General features: G+C 55.4%; 1 protein-coding gene across 2 annotated transcripts; it reads right to left on the bottom strand.

Annotated features, from left to right (window-relative positions):
• Window positions 1-492: 492 nt before the first annotated feature.
• On the bottom strand, window positions 493-17,982 carry IFRD2 (interferon related developmental regulator 2). Of its 2 annotated transcripts, none has more exons than XM_038410512.2 (12): window positions 17,830-17,982; window positions 9,545-9,661; window positions 9,006-9,090; window positions 8,069-8,193; window positions 7,249-7,406; window positions 5,615-5,665; window positions 4,285-4,466; window positions 3,756-3,861; window positions 3,099-3,236; window positions 2,237-2,365; window positions 1,926-2,021; window positions 493-1,081 (listed from the first exon to the last, which is right to left on the bottom strand). In XM_038410512.2, the coding sequence occupies exons 1-12, from the start codon at window positions 17,873-17,875 to the stop codon at window positions 1,001-1,003; spliced, it is 1,314 nt and encodes a 437-aa protein (XP_038266440.1). In that variant the 5' UTR covers window positions 17,876-17,982; the 3' UTR covers window positions 493-1,000. The 2 variants fall into 2 exon arrangements, with proteins under 2 accessions (XP_038266440.1, XP_038266439.1); XM_038410511.2 differs by lacking the exon at window positions 17,830-17,982 and adding an exon at window positions 10,017-10,231.
• Between the last annotated feature and the right edge of the window lie 1,267 nt (window positions 17,983-19,249).

Raw genomic sequence — 19,249 nt, forward strand, 5'->3', positions numbered from 1 at the left:
GCAGGCTGCTGCTCACTCCAAGATCTCCGGCTTCTCCCTGGAGGGGATGGGGGATCTCATCTCCCCTCACTGGTCATGCTAGGGACTGCATCAACCCCTCTTGGCAAGCGATCCCCACTTCACACTCTGCCCTTCCCTGCATCCTGCTATGGGAGATGAATCTCAAGACCCCACCCCACAAAACACAAGCACCTGAGGGGAGCAGCAGTGACCCTACCCCCATGGGGCCCTGTTAGTTCCACCCTGACACTGGTTGGGGATTTCTCTCAAACCAGTGGCTGCTGATGGACCACGGCCCCTTGGGCATATCCTGAGCCATGCTCATGACTCCTGGAAGGGCAGGGGAAGAGCTGGTTGGCCTGCGCACAGAGGAGGGGCCCAGTGGAAGCATGTATGTATTGGGGAGGGCAGGGCATGAACATGGATGCTATGTGCAGGTAACTGGGGAACACAGTGGAGGGGGAACAGCCCCTGCAGTAATGCCACACCCTCAGCATTTCACCAGCCACTTCAATTGTCAATTCCCACTTCACTCAGCCAAGCCAAACAGCTCCCACAGCAGGGGAGAGAACAAGACATCCAGCTGAAAATCCGCCTGCCCCCTTCCCCGCTGCCTCCAGCCTGCGCACCGATTCACAGCATTTCCATGGGACAGCACCTGGATGGCCGAACGCGCTCGCAGGAGCGAGGGGTGGCCAGAGGAGGCTAAAATCACCAGCTAAAAGTGGGGGGCTTTCCCCCCCCAAAACCTCGCTTACATTTTTTTGGTTAAAAAAATAAAACTGCCCCATGGCTGTCTCGCTGGGATCCACCAGCCACGCCATTTAAATACAAGTCTGTACATATCTAAAAGCCCCCGCGGCTGGGGGTGAGGGGCATGACAGGAGCTGATGAACTGGGAGGGCTGAGTGCCCCACCCCGCAGCTCCTCCCCTGTATCACAGTGGTCAGGGTCTGCAGTCTGTGGGTTGTACAGGAGACGGTGGAGGGAGTGGCCTCCATCACAGGACATCGGCTCGCTTATCGCGCACGCGGCTCCTGGCTTTTGTCCGGGCTTTGAAGGCGGCCGAGTTATACAGGTGCTGGGGGTGAGAGGAGAGGGAACAATCAGTTGGGGGGAGGGGCGGGGGAGGGAAAGAGAGGGACAGGACTACCGGGTTGTGCCATTAGGGCCCATCTACCCACCCTGGCTGGCCCCAGAGCACAAAGCAGTGTTGCTCACGGGCAGCTCTGCTGATACCCACCACATCCCCAGCCATGGGGCTCCCAGACTTTCCCTGGGGAGATTACTCAGCCAACGCTGGGGGCTTCTTCCTGGTATTCCACTATTATCCCTCTACATCCCTGCATGGGGCACTGCACCAGATCCTCCCCCTTCCAGCCGGTGAAGTCAGAGGGGGGCCAGCCCCTCACCAGAGAAGAAAACAGCTGCTTGAGCCAAGTGGGATTCTGTCTCACTCGCTGGGAGAACCCAGTGCCTTGGCCACCAGCCTGGAGGTGTCCGGGCCTACTCCCTTGTTAACTGAGCTCCTGGGACTGGACCCACCATCCCAACAAGCCCTGGGATCCTGGCCCCAAGTGGTAAGGGAACTCCTGGTTCTGGACCCCCAAGGCTCGTGGAGAGAGCTCTGCTTGGAACGGGGAACTAACCCCTCTGCTCTCCCCAGCCTGGCCGCAGGAGCCAGAGATGGGCGTTAGCAAGGCCGGAAGAGTCCTCCCAGCCACCACAGCAACCTGCAGCCTTCTCCAGCGCCTCCCCACTAGACTCAGTGACCCCCTCAAGGAGGGCTATGGGCAGGGTAGAAGGGAAGGAAACCAGGGCTCTGCCCTGCCCAGCACCTCCTGGGACACAGGCAGCCCTGCAGGGGGCGCTGGAGCCAGGCAGAAAGGGACCACAGGCCTGGCTCGAGTTGCCGAGCAACCTACCTTCTCGAAGCGGGAGATCTTACTGGCTTTGATAGCTGCTGCATCCAGCACCAGAGGAGGCCCCAGGTCAAAGATCTCGCGCAGCAGCTCATTGTTCTAAGGGCGACATGAGACGAGACCTGTTGGTGTGCCCCCCAGCCTCCATAGGCTCCCCCACCACACCCAGCCCCAGCGACGAGCCCCCCGCCACACACGGCCACCGGGGGCAAGCCAAGCACCTGTTTGGGAAATGTTCCCCCTTACCTGGGAGGGTCTTTGATTTCACCTCCCCCCAGCCAGACCTTCTCAGCACCCCGCCCCCAGTCCAGTACCTGTAGGTGGTGCCTGACCCCGGAGCCCAGCACCTCCTTGAAGGCAATGTATGTTCTCCTTCTGACCCAGCTGTCCACGTACATGCACTCCAGGCCAAACTTGATGGTCTCCTCATGGCACTCACCGTTCTGGGGGCAGGGAGGTGGTATTAGTGCTTTGCAAGGCAGCCCAGGAGAGCACGAGCCCCACCCCATCCGACACGCATCCAAGGAGCACAGGGAAAGAGCCGCCCCCACGAGGGGATGCCACTGGACAAAGCAGAGCCCATGAGCCCAGCAGCTCCCAGCTTAATGGCTCACCCACAGTGCGCTGGCATAAGCCAGCTGGCAGTTCTCCTCAGATGCGCAGGCCCTTGTGCCCTGCAGAAGACACTCGCCTTAGGCCAGCTGTGATGCCAACATAGCTGCCAGCCACTTACTATTTCATAATCCCTGCAGACTGGATGGTGGCGGACACCCCAGCCCCTTGGCATTCTAACACACACACAGCCCTGCTACCCAAGTGGGTCACACACTGGGCACTGCTGGACTGAGACACTCGAAGTCCTTAGTGACTGAGCCCTTTGCCAGGCTACACCTCCAACCCCACTGGGGCAGGGTAACTGGTCTGGAGCTACCTCAGGATGGCATGACCCCACTCCCAGAGAGATCCCAGCAAGGTGCCAGCTGGGACTTGCAGTCAGGGCTGGGGCAGTAACAGGCTGAATGGGCCTAGAGCTTTGTATCCCAACAGAGAACCCAGCCAAGCAGCCTGCTAGCAGGACCCGGGCTGGCCTTTGCCATGGGCATGCCTGGTTCTAGCGCGCACGCTCCCCTCCCCATCAGTGAGGCTTCTCTAGGGCTGGCAGGGATTAGCGGGCACCTCGATGAAGTGCAGCACATCGCGGAAGATGGAGCGCTGCTTGCGTCTGTCCGTCTTGGCCCGGTACTTGTTGCTGTCGGTGGCCAGGGCTTTGAGCTTGGTGCACAGCAGGTCCATGTCCTCATAGAAGAACTCCTCCTGTGCGGGAGGGAACGAGGTTGGGGAGGTGATGAGCAGCCTGCTTGGAATTTGCCCGACAGCTGGAAGCCTGGCTGAGAACAGGGATTAGCCATGGCTGGAGTGCTAGGAGGGGGTTAACCTGAAGCCTGGCTGGGGTTTCTCTGGATAGGGGCAGCTGGGCTGGAAGGGCTCTCTAGTGGGGGAGTAGGTCCTACAGCCAGTCTTCCCAATGGACACCACCCACCGAACACATAACCAGCCTGTGCCCCTGGGCATCCCCTGCCAGTGACGTGGTTCATGGCAGCAGGGGACAGAACAGGTACCCTGCCAGGAGCATAGGGAAAGTAAACAGCAAGAGGAAGCCAGCCCCCTTACAGCAGGGGCCCTGGTCAGGCTTCTCGAGACAGCCAGCCTCCTCTGCTCCTCGCTATTGCAGCACTGGGCTGGCCACCAACTCGTGGCAGACACCATGGCTGAGGGTTCGCGCCCCACGCAGCACTGAGCCTGCCTGAGCCCCAGCAGCACCCTGAGACGTACCTCCAGCTCGTGGGCCAGCTCGAAGAGCAGCGCGATGGTCTCGCCCGCCACAATCCGCAGGTTGACGTTGTCGCTGGACAGCAGCAGCGGCAGCTTAAGCAGGTGACTGCAGCAGGAGAGCCAGGGAATCAAGGCTGAGCCAGCACCAGATATGCTGCGCTTGCCTGGGCATCTCAGAGGGCAATGGGCAGCCAGGGGAGACCCTCCTGGGCCTTGCTCAGGCAGTAGGGGGTGGAGACAGAGCAGGGGAGCCGGCCTGCCACACTTCCTATGGAGAGCGGCTAGCACACTCCTGTGCTACTTGCCAGCCACAATGGAGACTGGCCTGGCCAGTGCTGGAGTCTGGGCTAGCTCCCCCCATACAATGGATGGGATACTTCTCCATTCAGTCAGCCCCACAGTCCAACCCCCTGTCACCCAGCTGGTACAACAGGACATGCATTGCCCTCTGAACCCTTGGCATGAAAGGGTCAAATGGCAGCTCACTCCCTGCCCACATCTAGCTCCTTAGCACTGTCAAGTGACTCACTTGTCCAGGATCTTCTTGATCTGGGAGCTGGGGCAGATGGTAAGGAGCAGGGACCAGGACTGGAGGGAGTTGCAGTGCAAAGTCTGGAGCAGGGGGCTGTGGTGGGTGGGGACAGAGCTGCCCTCCTCCAGGCAGGAAGTGCCAAAGATGCCCTCCAGGCAGGTGAGACAAGAAACCAGATCCTAGGGCAGGAGAGAGTGTGAGCGCACCAGGGAGTTACACAGCCAGGGGAATCGGAGGGCAGGAATGAGCCCCAGCAGTCTCTGATGAGAACACCTCAGCCAGGTCAACACATTTGGGGTCTGCCCATAAGAATGGCCCTACTGGGTTAGACCAAAGGTCCATCTAGCCCAGTATCCCGTCTTCCGATAGTGGTCAGTGCCAGGTGCCCCACAGGGAATGAACAGAACAGGTAATCGTCAAGTGATCCATCTCCTGTTGCTCATTCCCAGCTTCTGGCAAACAGAGGCTAGGGACACCATTTCTGCCCATCCTGGCTAATAGCAGAACCTATCCTCCATGATTTTATCTAGTTCTCTTTTGAACCCGGTTATGATCTTGGCCTTCACAACATCCTCTGCCAAGGAGTTCCACAGGTTGACTGTGTGTTGACTGCCCAGCCCAGAAGCAGCCTGTTATCCAGAGAAGCTCCAGGTTCTGTGCCAGAGGAACTCCTTGGACAGGCCTAACTCTGTCATGAGCTGCTGGGGGTGGGGGTGTCTTTTGTTGCTTCCACATTGTCCTGGTCATATATGAAGAACCAGCCCCAGAGACTGGCTGCCTGGGGATACTGGCAGCAGCTGGAGGTGCAGGGACCTGAAGATGAGAGCTGAAGACTCCTGGATCCTACGTGACATGGCAGCCAGTTCCCTGGGTCTCTCCCGAGGGTGGGTCTGATCACGGGGGACAGGACTCTGCTCTCCTCTGAACAGCTGCTCTGGTAACAGTGTGAGGATCACAGCCCCTCCCCCACTGGAGGGGAACATCCCATCACCCAACTAGGCAGAGCCAGGTGGGACCAAACAAGCCAAGGGCACAGCTAGTGACTAGTGAACTGGACAGTTCCAGGGCAGGGACAGCAGCCAGGCAGGACCCCCAGGCTGGTATGATAGCACTGCAGACAAGGGGGGTTAAGACCACCTTCCCTGAAGCAGCCATGTGATGAGCAGTAGCAACTGCTGCAACCCGCGAGATGGTGGCAGTGGTGGTTCGGTGCATCTGGCTCTGGGGTGGGAAAGGAAGGGGACACCAGACCCTACTGGGGCTGAGCAGCCTTCCCTGGCTTTTCCATTTAAAGCACCCGTTGGGTGCTAGCCCGCGGCATAGTTACCTCCACGTCCGCAGCAGCAATGTAGCAGCACATGCCCATGGCCGTGGCACACTAGACAGGAAGAGGAGTGGGTTATGAAAGTAATGCAGGGCCAATCCCTACCCCTAGATCCCAGTGCCTAACTCCTTCCAAGCCACCCCTCTAGTAAAACCCTCCAGCGCCATGAGTTAACACAGGTGCCTTTGCTCTAAGACTATGCTTGGGCGCCTCCCCTCCTGTGGGAAATGGCCAGGAAGCCCTCTGTTCACACCGGGGATTGCGCTGGCTGATCTGGCCCACTCCTGGCCTCCATGGCTCTTTGTGTGCCCCACACTGGCAGGAAGCAGGGGGCACAGAGCAGAAGCAGACTGTGTTAGGGTGATTTCCTTCTGGTGGCCAGCCTAGGAGCCCTCTGCACAAGGCAGGGCAAGCTGCCCTCATGCTGCCTGCCAGTGTTACGCCACCTGTGCCCTGCAGGGACCTGTCTGTGGGCAAGACAGTGGTACAGTCTCCCAAGCCCTGTCAATCCCTGGCCTCTGAGCATGCCAGGGAGGAGGCCGAGTAGGGCAGTTGGGTTGCGTGATCCCATAGGGCCCAGGAAACTGGGCTGACACTGAACTGCTCTAAGTCAGTAAGGCCGAGGCTGTTCTGCTTGTGGGAGCACACCACACAAGCAGCACTGCTCAAAGTGGGGGATGCCCCCTCTAAGGGTTGGGGAGAGGCTATGAGTATTACTGCCCAGCTAGGGAACCCTGGATTCACAGTCCAAGCTTGAGAGACTTTGTTTAGCAGTGGCAGCTCCTGGTTCATTCCCTGGTGCTGGCTAAGAGGGCGGCTGTTACACTAGCATGTTCCAAAGCCGCACCCCGTGGCATGTGAAGCTAAGGATTCAGCGCTGCCAGCATGGTCAGGAGCCTGGGCAGCCTGTGACCGGGGCAAGCTGCAGTCTGATTCCTAGCAGAGCAGGGGTCGGGGTGCCGCCCTGCTGGCCTGAGGGACTGTGCATACGAGGGCTCAGGAGGGAGGTCTCCTGTCTCTGCATCCCTGGGGCTGGTCCACCTGCTTTGATTCCTCTAGTCCCTGTCCATGGATCCAGGCGAGTTGGACAGAGGGGAAAGGTCAGGCCTCCACTTCTCAGTTCTGGAGAGTACCCTCCCACTCCCTGGATCACGGAGCCAGCCTTACAGGTGAGACCAATGACAGAGCAGAGATGGGAAGAGAACGAGGATTCAGGGGAGAGAGGACCCTGTCCCAGCCTGTCCTCTGACATAGTATTGAGTCTGGTCCATTCTCCAAAGGGCTGGGTCTGCAGGCTCAGCGTGAGCAAGTCCAAAAGCAGGTTGGCTCAGCCAGGACTGGCACTCTGCCTCTCTCAGAGCCACATCTCCCCATCACACCCACAGCTGAATTCCTCCCTGTAGAAGCTGGAACTGTTGGAAAGTGAATGCTGAGTTCCACGGCCATTGGTCAGTATCACACATTCTGTGATAACCCAGCCACAGTCCTGCTACAAGCCTAGAGCTAACCCGAGACAGACCCAGGTGCAAGGGAGACCCAGCTCCACACAGCTCTCTTTAAAGCACATCAGCGCTGCTCTCTGCTCTGTGCCTCTGGAACCCAGCTGGGCTCCTGTGTCTTGGAGACTTGCTACTTACACTCTGGCGAGAGACGGGGCTGGCCGAGGAGTCAGTCAGGATGCTGATGAGGAGGGGCTTCAGGCTGTGGAAAACCTCCTCCCCCTCGGGGCCCGAGCCCATCTGAAGGCACAGTAGTGTGAGAACGCTAGCAGCTAGAGACTGCTCCTCCCCTTTACCTGCATGGCAGGAGAAGAGAACCTCCATCAGCCTCAAGATCTTCTCCCTTCCTCCACCTGGGAGGCTGCCTCAAGCACCAGAGCAGAAAAGGGCATGTGCATGCAATCAAGGAACATGCAGCGAGGTGCACCGACACCCCTCAGCTGCTGGATGGAGGCAAATGTCCAATGCAGGCAGAGCAGAACTTTGCTCAGCACTTTGGGCTGGTGTCCTGAGACTGGAGGGGGGCTCTCAGCCAAGCTGATTTATTTGATAGAGTTGAGGTTTTCAACCTGCCCAGAGAAGAGTGAAGAAACCGGCGCTCCCACTGAAGAAACTGAAGGAAGAGTTAGCTCCTGCATTCCCTAAACTGCATTAGGGGCTGGCCCTGCCAGGCCAAGAAAAAGGTTTGCAAAGGGGGTTTGCAAAGGTTTAGTTTCAAGACACTGCATGTTCTGCTGGTTGTCCCCCTTGGGTCTCTCTGCTCCTGCTACTTACCCCGCCCCCCTGCAGCTGATGGTCTGCGGGCGTTCCTGCTATGATCTGCTGAGGTCAGGAGAAGATCTAGGCTGCAGATAAAGACTGGTTTCACACCAAGGGGCCGGATCTGCAGGGAAGATAGTGGCCCCCTGCCCCGCTACGGAGGGCCTTCCCAGGACTGGAAGGGCAGGGGTAGCCTTACCTTTCTTCAGGCACTTCTCCAAGGAGTCTGTGAGTGTGAGCCTGCGTTCCAGCAAGAAGTCAAAGAGTGTCTTGGAGGAGAAAGCCAGCCGCAAGCTCTCCAGGGCTACCTGTCGGGTCCTGGTGCTGGAAAAGATATCCTGCGCTAGACATTGAGGGGGAGGTGGGGACCTGAAAAGGCTGGCAAGGGCCACCGCAGCCACTCATCACCTAGATGAGCTTCCTTGTAGGCAGGCAGGCTCAGCAGGGGGAGGGGAGGAAAGAGAGGGAAGACATTCTGGGGCTAGTCCCAAAGGGCTGACAAACCTCCCAAGCCAGGGAAACCCTGAGAAAAGGGTAAGTCACCATCCCAATGGCTTCTTCTCAACAGGGGGTGCAGAGCACACCCCTTCCAAGGCCAACTTACCCCTCTTGAGGGAGGTGCCCAGCTCAGCAGGGCTGCGGAGCAAAGGGGGTGTTAGCTGTGATGACAAGCTTCTAAGGGTCGCTCTACAGCAGCCCCAGGGGAGTCCTGTCCAGTCTGGCCTCGCTGCAGCTGGAGCAGGAACAGAAGTACTTTCCCTGGGGCTGTGCAGGATGAGATCCCAGGGGAGCTGCCTTCGTACCCTATCTGCCATGGCTCCCATCAAGTTGCAGACGCCTCCCAGACTAGTTTCCCCTCTCCTGGCTGGACAGAGCAAAGCTGGGGATGAAATCCAGACACACTCTTAAAGCTCTTCCCTGTTTGGCTGAGCCCACTAGCATGTGCTGCTCTTACTAGGAGCAAAGGGCTCCTGGCACCTACGGACACCCATTGCAGGGATTCGGGAGAGAAGGGAGAGAGAGGAGGCGAGAGCTCCCAGTACAGCTGCAGCACACTGAGCGCCTATGCTTTCCCTGAGGAAGGGCCAGTGTGGAGGAGTGGGAAGAAGCCTTGGCATGGGCCATCCCCACCTCACCTCTTGTCTGTCACGTTGTCAATGCACTCCTTCAGTTTGTCTTCCACCTCCTCCTGCTGGGCCTGCTCGTCCACAGCATCGCTCCCTGCGAGCAACAGCCAGAGTCAAATGCCGAGCAGCCAGATGGACCTGTTCTTCCCACCTCAGGCCCCAGTGCCAACCCCCACATCCAGTCCCAGGAAGGAGAGTAGCAGCTGTGCCACCTGGCACGCCTATGCTTCATATACCTGATCAGAACCACTGACTCTGCAGGGCCGGCCTGGAGGAGCTCCATGGTCAGCGAGAGTGACTGGGCCTGCGACAAGCCCTCGCGCGCCATCAATTAAAGTCCTTTACGCAACCGAGGCCTGAAATTTCTTAGCCTGCCCCTGACTTTTATGGGCCGGGGCGGGGGGGGCAGGGGAGGGAAGATGCCAGGGAGAAGGGCGGTTCTGGTGAGACACAGAGTGCTCTGCTGCTATGCGCTTGGTTTGCTCCTGCCTGGCTGCAGGTTCTAGCCAGCCCTTCTCCACTTGTCACGCCCCCAGCCTCTCACTCACCGGTGCCCTCCTCAGCGAGGCTGGTGCTCTCACTGGTGCTGCTGTAGTGACTCAGGACTTCACTGGCTGCCTCATCATCGCTGGCCTGGGACTCTGCCTTGGCGCTGCTCCGAGCTCCTGGGGAACCAGAAGGGGAGGGACCTGGGGTTAGGTTGACAGGGGCAGCCCCCAGAGAGAGCAGCGCCCCACACTCCACTCCTGGAGAGCCTCGCTTGCCCCTTTAATCACCTTCCTACCCTGCTCCAGCAACTGTAAGAAATACAATCCTCCTCCTCCTCCTGCGGTGTCTGCCATCACTGAGCTAGCTGGCCCAGCTTCCTGTAGCTGCCAGTGGCTTAAGGTGTGCAAAGGCAGACTGAACTTGCCCACATAACATGCCAGGGAAGCTTGCAAAGAGAGATCTAGTCAATTCCCCCTCCACTCCCCTGGATCTCCCATATCCCGTATCCTCTGCCCATTAAGCCTCACTCACGAGTCATCCAACTCAGGCTGACAGCTCCGCCAGGCAGGGACCTAGCTGTATGCCTGCAAACCACCACACTTCCCCACAGGCTGTGCGGGCGCCACATGCCTGTAGCCAGCTGTACTGTGACTCGGGGTGCCAACTAGATTCCCCACTGGTGATGAGTCTGCCCCAAGGGCTGGGTTCAGCGACTCACACGCCTTGCTACTATTGCCACAAGCACTGATGGGGAAAGGAATATCAGATTGCACCATATGTAGCCTGCAAATAAGGAAGCAGCAAGTGTCTACGCAGATAGCAAGGGAGGATATTGGCAAATTAGCAACCCCAGTTTAGACATGCCCTGCTGATAAAGAAGCGAGGCCTGGAGCCTCTGATAATCAGCACCATATGGAAAGGAGACAAGGCGCAGGAGATGAGAGAGAAGGGAGCCAAGACTGGCCACAAGACAGCTTTATAGAATTATAGAATTTCAGGGTTTGAAGGGACCTCAGGAGGGGTCATCTCAAGCAGGACCAATCCCCAACTAAATCACCCCAGCCAGGGGCTTTGTCAAGCCTGACCTTAAAAACCTCAAAGGAAGGAGATTCACTTGTCTTGTTGAACCTCAAATTTCTTTTGGTCCAATTCCTCTAATTTGTCTAGGGCCTCTGTATCCTATCCCTACCCTCCAGCTTATCTACCACTCCTGTCAGTTTAGTGTCATCTGCAACTTGCTGAGGTTGCAAGTCCACGCCATCCTCCAGATCATTAATGAAAATATTGAACAAAAACAGCCCCAGGACTGACCCTTGGGGCACTCTGCTTGATACCAGCTGCCAACTAGACATGGAGCCATTGATCACTACCCACTTGAGCCCGACGATCTAGCCAGTTTTCTATCCATCTTATAGTCCATTCATCCAGTCCATACTTCTTTAACTTGCTGGCAAGAATACTATGGGAGACCGTATCAAAAGCTTTGCTAAAGTCAAGGAATAACACGTCCACTGCTTTCCCGTCACCCACAGAGCCAGTTATCTCATCATAGAAGGCAATTAGATTAGTCAGGTATGACTTGCCCTTGGTAAATCCATGCTGACTGTTCCTGAACACTTTCCTCTCCTCTAAGTGCTTCAGAATTGATTCCTTGAGGATCTGCTCCATGATTTTTCTAGGGACTGAGGTGAAGCTGATTGGCCTGTAGTTCCCTGGATCCTCCTCTCTCCCTTTTTTAAAGATGGGCACTACATTAGCCTTTTTCCAGTCGTCCGGGAACTCCCCCGATTGCCACGAGTTTTTAAAGATAATGGCCAATGGCTCTGCAATCACATCCGCCAACTCCTTTAGCACTCTTGGATACATACGGCCCCATGGACTCGTGCTCATCCAGCTTTTCTAAGTAGTCCTGAACCACTTTTCTCTACAGAGGGCTGGTCACCTCCTCCCCATACTGTGCTGCCCAGTGCAGTAGTCTGGGAGCTGACCTTATTCGTGAAGACAGAGGCAAAAAAAAAAAAAAAAAAAAAAAAAAAGCATTGAGTACATTAGCTTTTTCCACATCCTCTGTCACTAGGTTGCCTCCCTCATTCAGTAAGGGGCCCACACTTCCCTTGACTTTCTTCTTGTTGCTAACATACCTGAAGAAACCCTTCTTGTTATTCTTAACAACTCTTGCTAGCTGCAACTCCAAGTGTGATTTGACCTTCCTCATTTCACTCCTGCATGCCTGTGCAATATTATTATACTCCTCCCTGGTCATTTGTCCAATCTTCCACTTCTTGTAAGCTGCTCTTTTGTGTTTAAGATCAGTGAGGATTTCACTGTTAAGCTAAGCTGGTTGCCTGCCATATTTACTATTCTTTCTACACATCAGGATGGTTTGTTCCTGTAACCGCAATAAGGATTATTTAAAATACAGCCAGCTCCCCTGGACTCCTTTCCCCCTCATGTTATTCTCCCAGGGGATCCTGCCCATCAGGTCCCTTTGTATGTGGCTATTAAGAGTTCAGTCCATCCCAATCTTCCCAGTCCAATCCATCTTCCCCCTTTTTGGCTCTGACTGCAAGTTCTTTGGGGCAGGGCCCATTCATGGTTTGTGCAGCACCAAGCACACTGACTACACGCTGAAGTTAGCTCATGAACAACAAGCAGCACCAGTTACTCTGCATGCCAAGCACAAGCAACAGGCCAGCAGGATCACGAATGGCTGAGCTGATCAAGAGCAGCCTTTGAGCACATGGACAGCAAGCGAGGGGAGGGACGCCAGTGGGAGAGGCAGCAGGAGTGTTGATGGTGCCGGGTGCTGAAGGCCAGGGAAGTCCAGGATTAAGTGCCCATGCCTGGCCTCCCTCTCTGCCTGCCAGGCGGCATGGAGCCATTGAATCAGTGCTCCCCACGCAGGGTTGTGTCCTGGAGGAGTTGGCTGGGCAGCTTGGGTTGCAGCCGGCCCAGGAGCATGACAGCACCAGAGACCCGGTGCTTTGGAGAAGTGGTGCATGCACAGCTTCGATGGGGGAACTCAGTGACACACTGGGCAGCAACAGGAAGCCAGCAGCTGCCGTGGAGAGATAAGTGTCTTAATCATGTAAGCTCACAGAGCCAACTGTCCTCCTTCACACCTCCACGGAGCAAACCAGTGCAGGTCGAGGGAGTGGTGAAGAGTGCAAGCCATGCTGCCCAAAGACACGGACCCTACAGAAAGCTGGACATCAGAGCGAGGATGCTCCAGAGGCTAAACCAGCTGGAGACATCACAGGTAGCCTCCAAATGCATCTCTTCCCAAAAAAGCTGCGATCCCTGAAAGCCCAGTCCAGTGCAGACTGAACTAGCCTCAGTATTTCCCCAAGGGCAATCTGGATCCACCCCCCTTCAGACTGTCCCATTGTCCCTCCCCACTTGAGGCCTGGCTTTGGGGAGGGGGCACATTGCTCACAGCTGGGAACTTTGTCAAAACAGAAAAAACTTAATGCCACTTTCAGTGTTAAGCCAGCCAGTGCCAGCTTGGCACACAGCTGCCAACTCTTTAAAGCCCAGTACTTCAGAAGAAGCTGGAAGGAAGCCAGGCAGAGAACACTGCGTGAAGGGTTTGCCTGCACCCCACCCCCCCATACGCAGGTCAGTGGTGGTACCCGTGACTGCACTTTGGGATCACTGGGAGAAGAAGAGCTATACACATATTAAAGGATAGTTTGGAGGAGCCCTTCTGGAGAACTGCATGGAGTGAGCCTTTAACCCAAGCAGGTACCCATAGTGGGGGTGCGGCACATGCACAGACTGCATTGGGCACCCCCCAGCAAGGCCAGAGGCACACAGGCCCTGGAAACTGTGTGCTGATGCAACACAAAAATGCTGAGCTGAGTGGTAAATAGAGACCCGCTCACCTTACATAACCCCACACAGAAGCAGACAAGCTTTGTGGAAAGAGAGCCAAGGGCTCTGCTGCTATAACCAGAACAAAACAGCACCACATTAAGTTACAGCGACCCAACTAAGCAGGCAGCCACTGCCAAAAGAGGTCAGAGGTAGAGCAGAGGGGTGCTGGAGTTCAGAGGGGGGGTGAGGAGGGAGAGAAGATGCCTGGATTGGGGTGCAGGAGAGAGAAGGGGAACAGGGATTGGGGCACAGGGCTGAGGCAGAAGATGCTAAGGAAGGGGAACTGGGACAAACCTTTGGGTTTTATTTTTAGCCTCTTGCTAAGGCACAAGGATTAAGACCAGAAGGCAGTTAGTATATCGAATCCTACTCATCACAGCAAGCAGAGCGCCAGGGACATGTTACTGAAGGGTTAATGTTCTTTGGGCTTCATGCATGCTGTGAGAACAACGTGGCACTGAATGCCTGAGCCGGATTGGCAGAGAGATGAAAGCGTAGTGCTGAGCACACAGCCTGCCCTCTCAGAGATCCCTCCCCCTGGAGCTTGCCAGCAGGGTGCTGCACGATGCAGTGGCCAGGGGGAAAGGCAGCAGGTTGGGATCCTTGGGAAGCAGAGTCAGCAAGTCCCTCACAACAGGGCACGTGGAGGTCATGGGCCTTTCTGATACAAAACCTGTCCCAAGCCCCCTGGGCAGGTGAGAGACATGCGGAGCAGGATGGGGCTCAGATCCGCTCCGAGAACAACCCACCCCATGCAACCTTCTACAAGGAACTCTGTGGAGCACATGGGCGAACTTTTACATGGTCAGCTAGCTGCTCTTGTGGTTAAGTGCCTGCAATTTGCCCCGTATGCCAATGCCAAGTAGCGGAACAGGGAGCTCTGTCAAGCGAGCAATAAAGACAGTATTGTCTAATGATACACCTTGACACATGGTAAGGCTCACCCCACTTCTCAGCATCTCTCTCTCACGCCTCCCAAGCAGGGGAGGAAGACAGAAGCCCCCTTTCCAACCCTCCCTTTCACCACAGCCAGGCGTGCATGGAGCCACCTACTACTAACAGATTTGCATTCGGAGATCCTCAGAAGGAAGTCTCTGTAAAATGGCTACCAGCCAAACCAAGATGGGGCTGCCTGAGCAGAGTCCAGAAACAGCCCATTCCTAGCAGCACAGGCAAAGGGCGCCCTGCTGTGGATTTCAGCAAAACACCCCCAGATCTTATCCTGCACCCTCAGCTTTTGCATTGCTCTCTGGTTATTAGATTTAGCCCTTTGGCTAAAAAGTGCCTAGAAAATTACTCCAGCCCTGGTTAACAGCCTTTGTTTACACATAGCAAACATTTAAAACCATGTTATATCCATGTTAGAGAATACCACATTCAAATCCAGCTTTGGTAAGGGAGTGTCTCACATCTCTGTTGAGCACAGTTGCTTAAACTGGTTGTTTGGAGAGTGCATGCATATCCAAGTGCTACCGCAACCTAAAGAATAACCTGCACCATAGGCAGGGGCTTCCCGTGGTTTGGGGTAGATCCACATCAGCCAGACCTTCCAGGTGATTCTACAATGCCCAGGACACCAAACAAGTGTTTGCAGAGCACTGGCTTCCAAGTCTGTAAGCAAACAGCAGTCTGGCACAATTGCAGCTGCGTGTATTTGGAGTACTGCAAACAGCTGTACGTGTGAGCATGCACTCATCCAACACACCTGCAGAAGAGACATGCTGGGCATGCCTCTCTTACAGCTGTGAAGAATAGAAAGTTTCAGGCTGGGACACCGTGAGCTGTAGCTCACGAAAGCTTATGCTCAAATAAATTTCTTAGTCTCTAAGGAGCCACAAGTACTCCTTTTCTTTTTGCGAATACAGACTAACACGGCTGCTACTCTGAAACAGAAATAGCAGAACAAGTGTGGGTTGCAAAAGAGCTACAGCTTTGTATAATAACCCTGACAAATTCCCACCTGGAAGCTCTTCCTGTTTGCACCCAGGTATCAGAAGACTCCAATAGCTAGCAAGCACAAGCTAGGTAACTGACACATTGCTTCCTTTTAGTTCAGACATAGGCTGACAGAACATACCCTACTTGTAGTATTCTTTCATGCAAGAATGCTGCTTAGGAACAAGATTAAGAGTGAACTGGAAAGTGAAAATGGAGATAGATAAAACAGAAATGTGCTTTGGAAAGAGGGATTTCAGCATAGAAATAAGATTTAAAAAGACACTGTCAACTTGAAAAAAAAAGTCACATCCTGTCAACTTTTTTGTTAACCTATTATATAGTTACAAACACAAAAGATGCAGAGAAACGCTTTTTTTGTTCGTGTTACTGAAAATGCCTAGCGCAATGGGACTTGGTCTATGACTGATCTCTAAGACGCTACCATAACCCAAATAATATGACTAAAAATGAAATGAGAAAGAATAAATTTTCTATTTACCCCAGTGTACTTTGCAAATTTGACAGCACTAGTCAGTTTCTGTTTCCCATATATAATCAGTTCTCCCCCTGCTGAAAAGGTCTTTGAACAGAAGCAGCAAAACTGAGCAAATTAAACCCTTCCATTTTTAAAAGAGAAGAAATTAGACAAAAGCATAGGCATTACTATCTAAAGGAGACTATCAGAAACTGAGATTTAAGTTAGTCAGTTTCAAAAATCAAGATAATCCTTTAAATGTTTTAAATCTTAAATGTTAAATCTGGAACATCTTCCTGTTCTTCCCAGTTTAAGACGCATGAAGCAAGAACCACTTTAAATCCCACACAACCACGGATATATTCTGGGCCTTCTCTACTGAATCCAGAACTTCCATAGGAGTCTAATTTTTTTTCCTCCTGTGCTGAAAGCTTCCCCCCCCAAGCTTTGTTAGTGGGAACACATGGGTCATATCTCCACTTACTTCAATTTTCCCCCTTGTTGTTCACCTTTAAAACTAGGTTCAGTTCCCAAACTTTTTTTTTTTTTAAATACACATTGAGGGCTCCCTTTGGCAGAAGAAGTATGTACCTAATTTGGGAGAAGGAAGCAGATCCCAGCTGCCCCCATCTTTAATATGAGGTGCTGTATGCCAACTACACTTCTAGGTGGTTTGATTATGGCGGAACATGCACGCTGGAATCTGTAGTCTTCACAGACTGAAAAGCAATATTGAAGATGATCTTGAGCCACCCTGATTTAGCAGGCATACCCAATGACCCCCAATTTAATCTTAAGAGTCCAAAAGCATTATTTTGCTGTTGGATTTATATTTTAGTACTTTGTCAAAGTTGAGCACCCCGTAAATGTATCATTCAATTAAACGTTTTTAAACAGATGACCTGACCAAGTATCACCACAAGGGGACAGTCAATGCACAAAACAGAGCTGCACCCAGAACTAAGTGTAAAAAAGAGAGAGAGTACTTGTGGCACCTTAGAGACTAACAAATTTATTTGAGCATAAGCTTTCGTGAGCTACAGCTCACTTAACTGTAGTCACGAAAGCTTATGCTCAAATAAATTTGTTAGTCTCCAAGGTGCCACAAGTACTCCTTTTCTTTTTTGCAAATACAGACTAACACGGCTGCTACTCTGAGAACTAAGTGTATTTGCACCTGCTGTTGCAATTCACAGGTCCCTAAATGACTAGGAAAGGCAAGGTTTGTTCAGCTAAGGAGAGTTCAGTCAACCACAATGAAAGGAAGGATGGACAGGGTCTAGCAGATAGGGTGCTAGTGAGAGATTTGGGAGACCTGGGTTCAAGTTGATGTTCCTCCACAGATTCCATGTCAGTCATTTAAGCCATATCACCGCTACAGGAATGAGTAATGTCAATGCAGATTGCAGTGAAGAGAAGGGGGTTTTCCGTATGCTGTAGTAACTCCACCTCCCTGAGGGATGGAAGCATTCTTTTGTTAACCTAGCCCATGTCTACACTGCGGGGTTTAGGTTGGCATAGCTGGATTTTTCACACCCCTGAGCAGCATAACTACATCGACCTCAGTTTTAGGTGTAAACCAGACCACAGTCTCTGTGCATTGAGGATAACAGCATATTATTGTGGATGCACCTACAAGTCCCAGGTACAAACCAGGCCCTCACTGCGACAGGTGCTGCACAAACACAGGACAAAATGATAGCCCCTGCCCCACAGCGCTTCCCCCATTCCCAGCCACCCCACCCTCAGTCTGAGCAGTGAGTTCAGTAAGACCACGTGCAGCCCAGGCCAGAACGACTGCCGGGAGCGGGTCACGGGGGGGGAGGGCAGCAGCCTGCAGATCTGTTTGAGGGGAGGGGGAGTTTACAGAAGGCCATGCAGCCCTGCCTGGAAAGGCCTAAGGCAGGAGCTGGCAGAGCCTGAGCGCGTCCCTCCCGACAAGGTAACCCGGCCGGCCAGCTCCGCCCCCGGGCAACCCCCTCTCCTGCCGCCGCCACCTCACAGCCACCCCCCGAGCACCCCACAAGGTAACCCCCCCACCCTACCGTGACTCACCGCGGCCGGCCCTCCGGGTCGCGTGCACCCGGCGGGAGCGGGGCATGGCGGGCCGGGCCGGGCGCTCTTAGGGGGCGGGGCGGGGCCGGGCGCGCTCTGCGGGCTCGGGGCGGCCGGGGCCGGGCGCTGCCTGAGGGAGGAACCACGCGGCAGCTGCCGGCGCCACCATCTTCCCTCGCTCGCGGGCAGGGCAGGGCAGTCCCCGCCCGCCGCCGCCGCGCTGCCCCCTGGGAGGCGCAGTCCGCGAGGGGTGGAGTCGCCGCGGCTCTCGCGCATTGTGACAGGCGTCCGGGACTACGAGGCCCATGATGCTCCGCGCCTGGGAGAGCCGCTGCCTGGGGCACGGACTACAAGTCCCCGCAGACGCCGCGCGCGGGCTGGAGCCGTGACAACCCTTCCGCTCCGGGCGGCCCTCCTGGGGCGCGTTTCACGTGGCAGCCCTTGGGGAGATGCGAAGCCAACTGCAGATGCCCATGGCTGGGGCTGCGTGGGCCGGGGTCTCGGGTCTGGGAAAAGCTGAGACAGCAGCAGAGAAAGTGCTCTGATCTTTGGGAGACAGATCTGGGGGGCCGGCTAACATCGAAATGTGCAGCCCCAAGCCCCGCCCCAGCATCCCGGGGAAGGCTGGATTAATTCTCCTGTGGGCCCGGGGCTATTAGATTTCGTGGGGCTCCTGGGGGTTTGGAGTGCGGGAGTGGGCTCGGGGCTGGGGCAGGCGATTGGGATGTGGGAGGGGATGCAGCCCCAGCTGAGGCCAGGGATGGGTTAGGGGGTTGGGGTGCAGGCTCTGGGTGGGAGTTTGGGTGCAGGAGGGGGATCAGGGCTGGGACCGGGGTTGGGGTGGAGGTGCAGGGTCTGGGAGGGAGTTTGGGTGAAGGAGGAGGCTCTGGGATGGGGTAGGGGGTGCAGGATCAGGCCTGGAGGTGCTTACCTCAGGCAGCTCCTGGTCAGCGGGGCTAAGGCAGGATCCCTGCCAGCCCTGGCTCCACACTGCTCTGCTCCCTGAGGTGGCCAGCTTGTCCAGCTCCTTGGCGGATGGGCCAGGCAGGCCTGTCTACACGGTGTACACTGCCCGTGCCCGCAGGTGCTGCTTCAGCAGCTCCCATTGGCTGCGGTTCCCACCCAGTGGGAGCTGTGGAGCTGGCATGGGGGCGGCATGCAGAGATTCCCTGAAGCCCTTGCCTAGGGGATGCTGGCAAGTGGCGCTCGTGATTCCAGCGCCGAGGGGTGGGGGTGGCGCCTGGGCCTGGGACGGTGTCCAGCTGGATGAAAAGAAGCAGAGGCCACATCTGGCCCATGGTCCGGCGGGGTTTAGGCCCGGCCCTGGGCTGCAGCCCCTAAAGTCCTGAAATCTGGCCCTGACCCCAGGTGGCACTGATCGCCAGGTGGGTTTGGACTCATAGGGAAGAACTGCCAGCAG

This window comes from Dermochelys coriacea, chromosome 7, assembly GCF_009764565.3.
Source record: "Dermochelys coriacea isolate rDerCor1 chromosome 7, rDerCor1.pri.v4, whole genome shotgun sequence".
Lineage (NCBI taxonomy): Eukaryota > Metazoa > Chordata > Testudines > Dermochelyidae > Dermochelys > Dermochelys coriacea.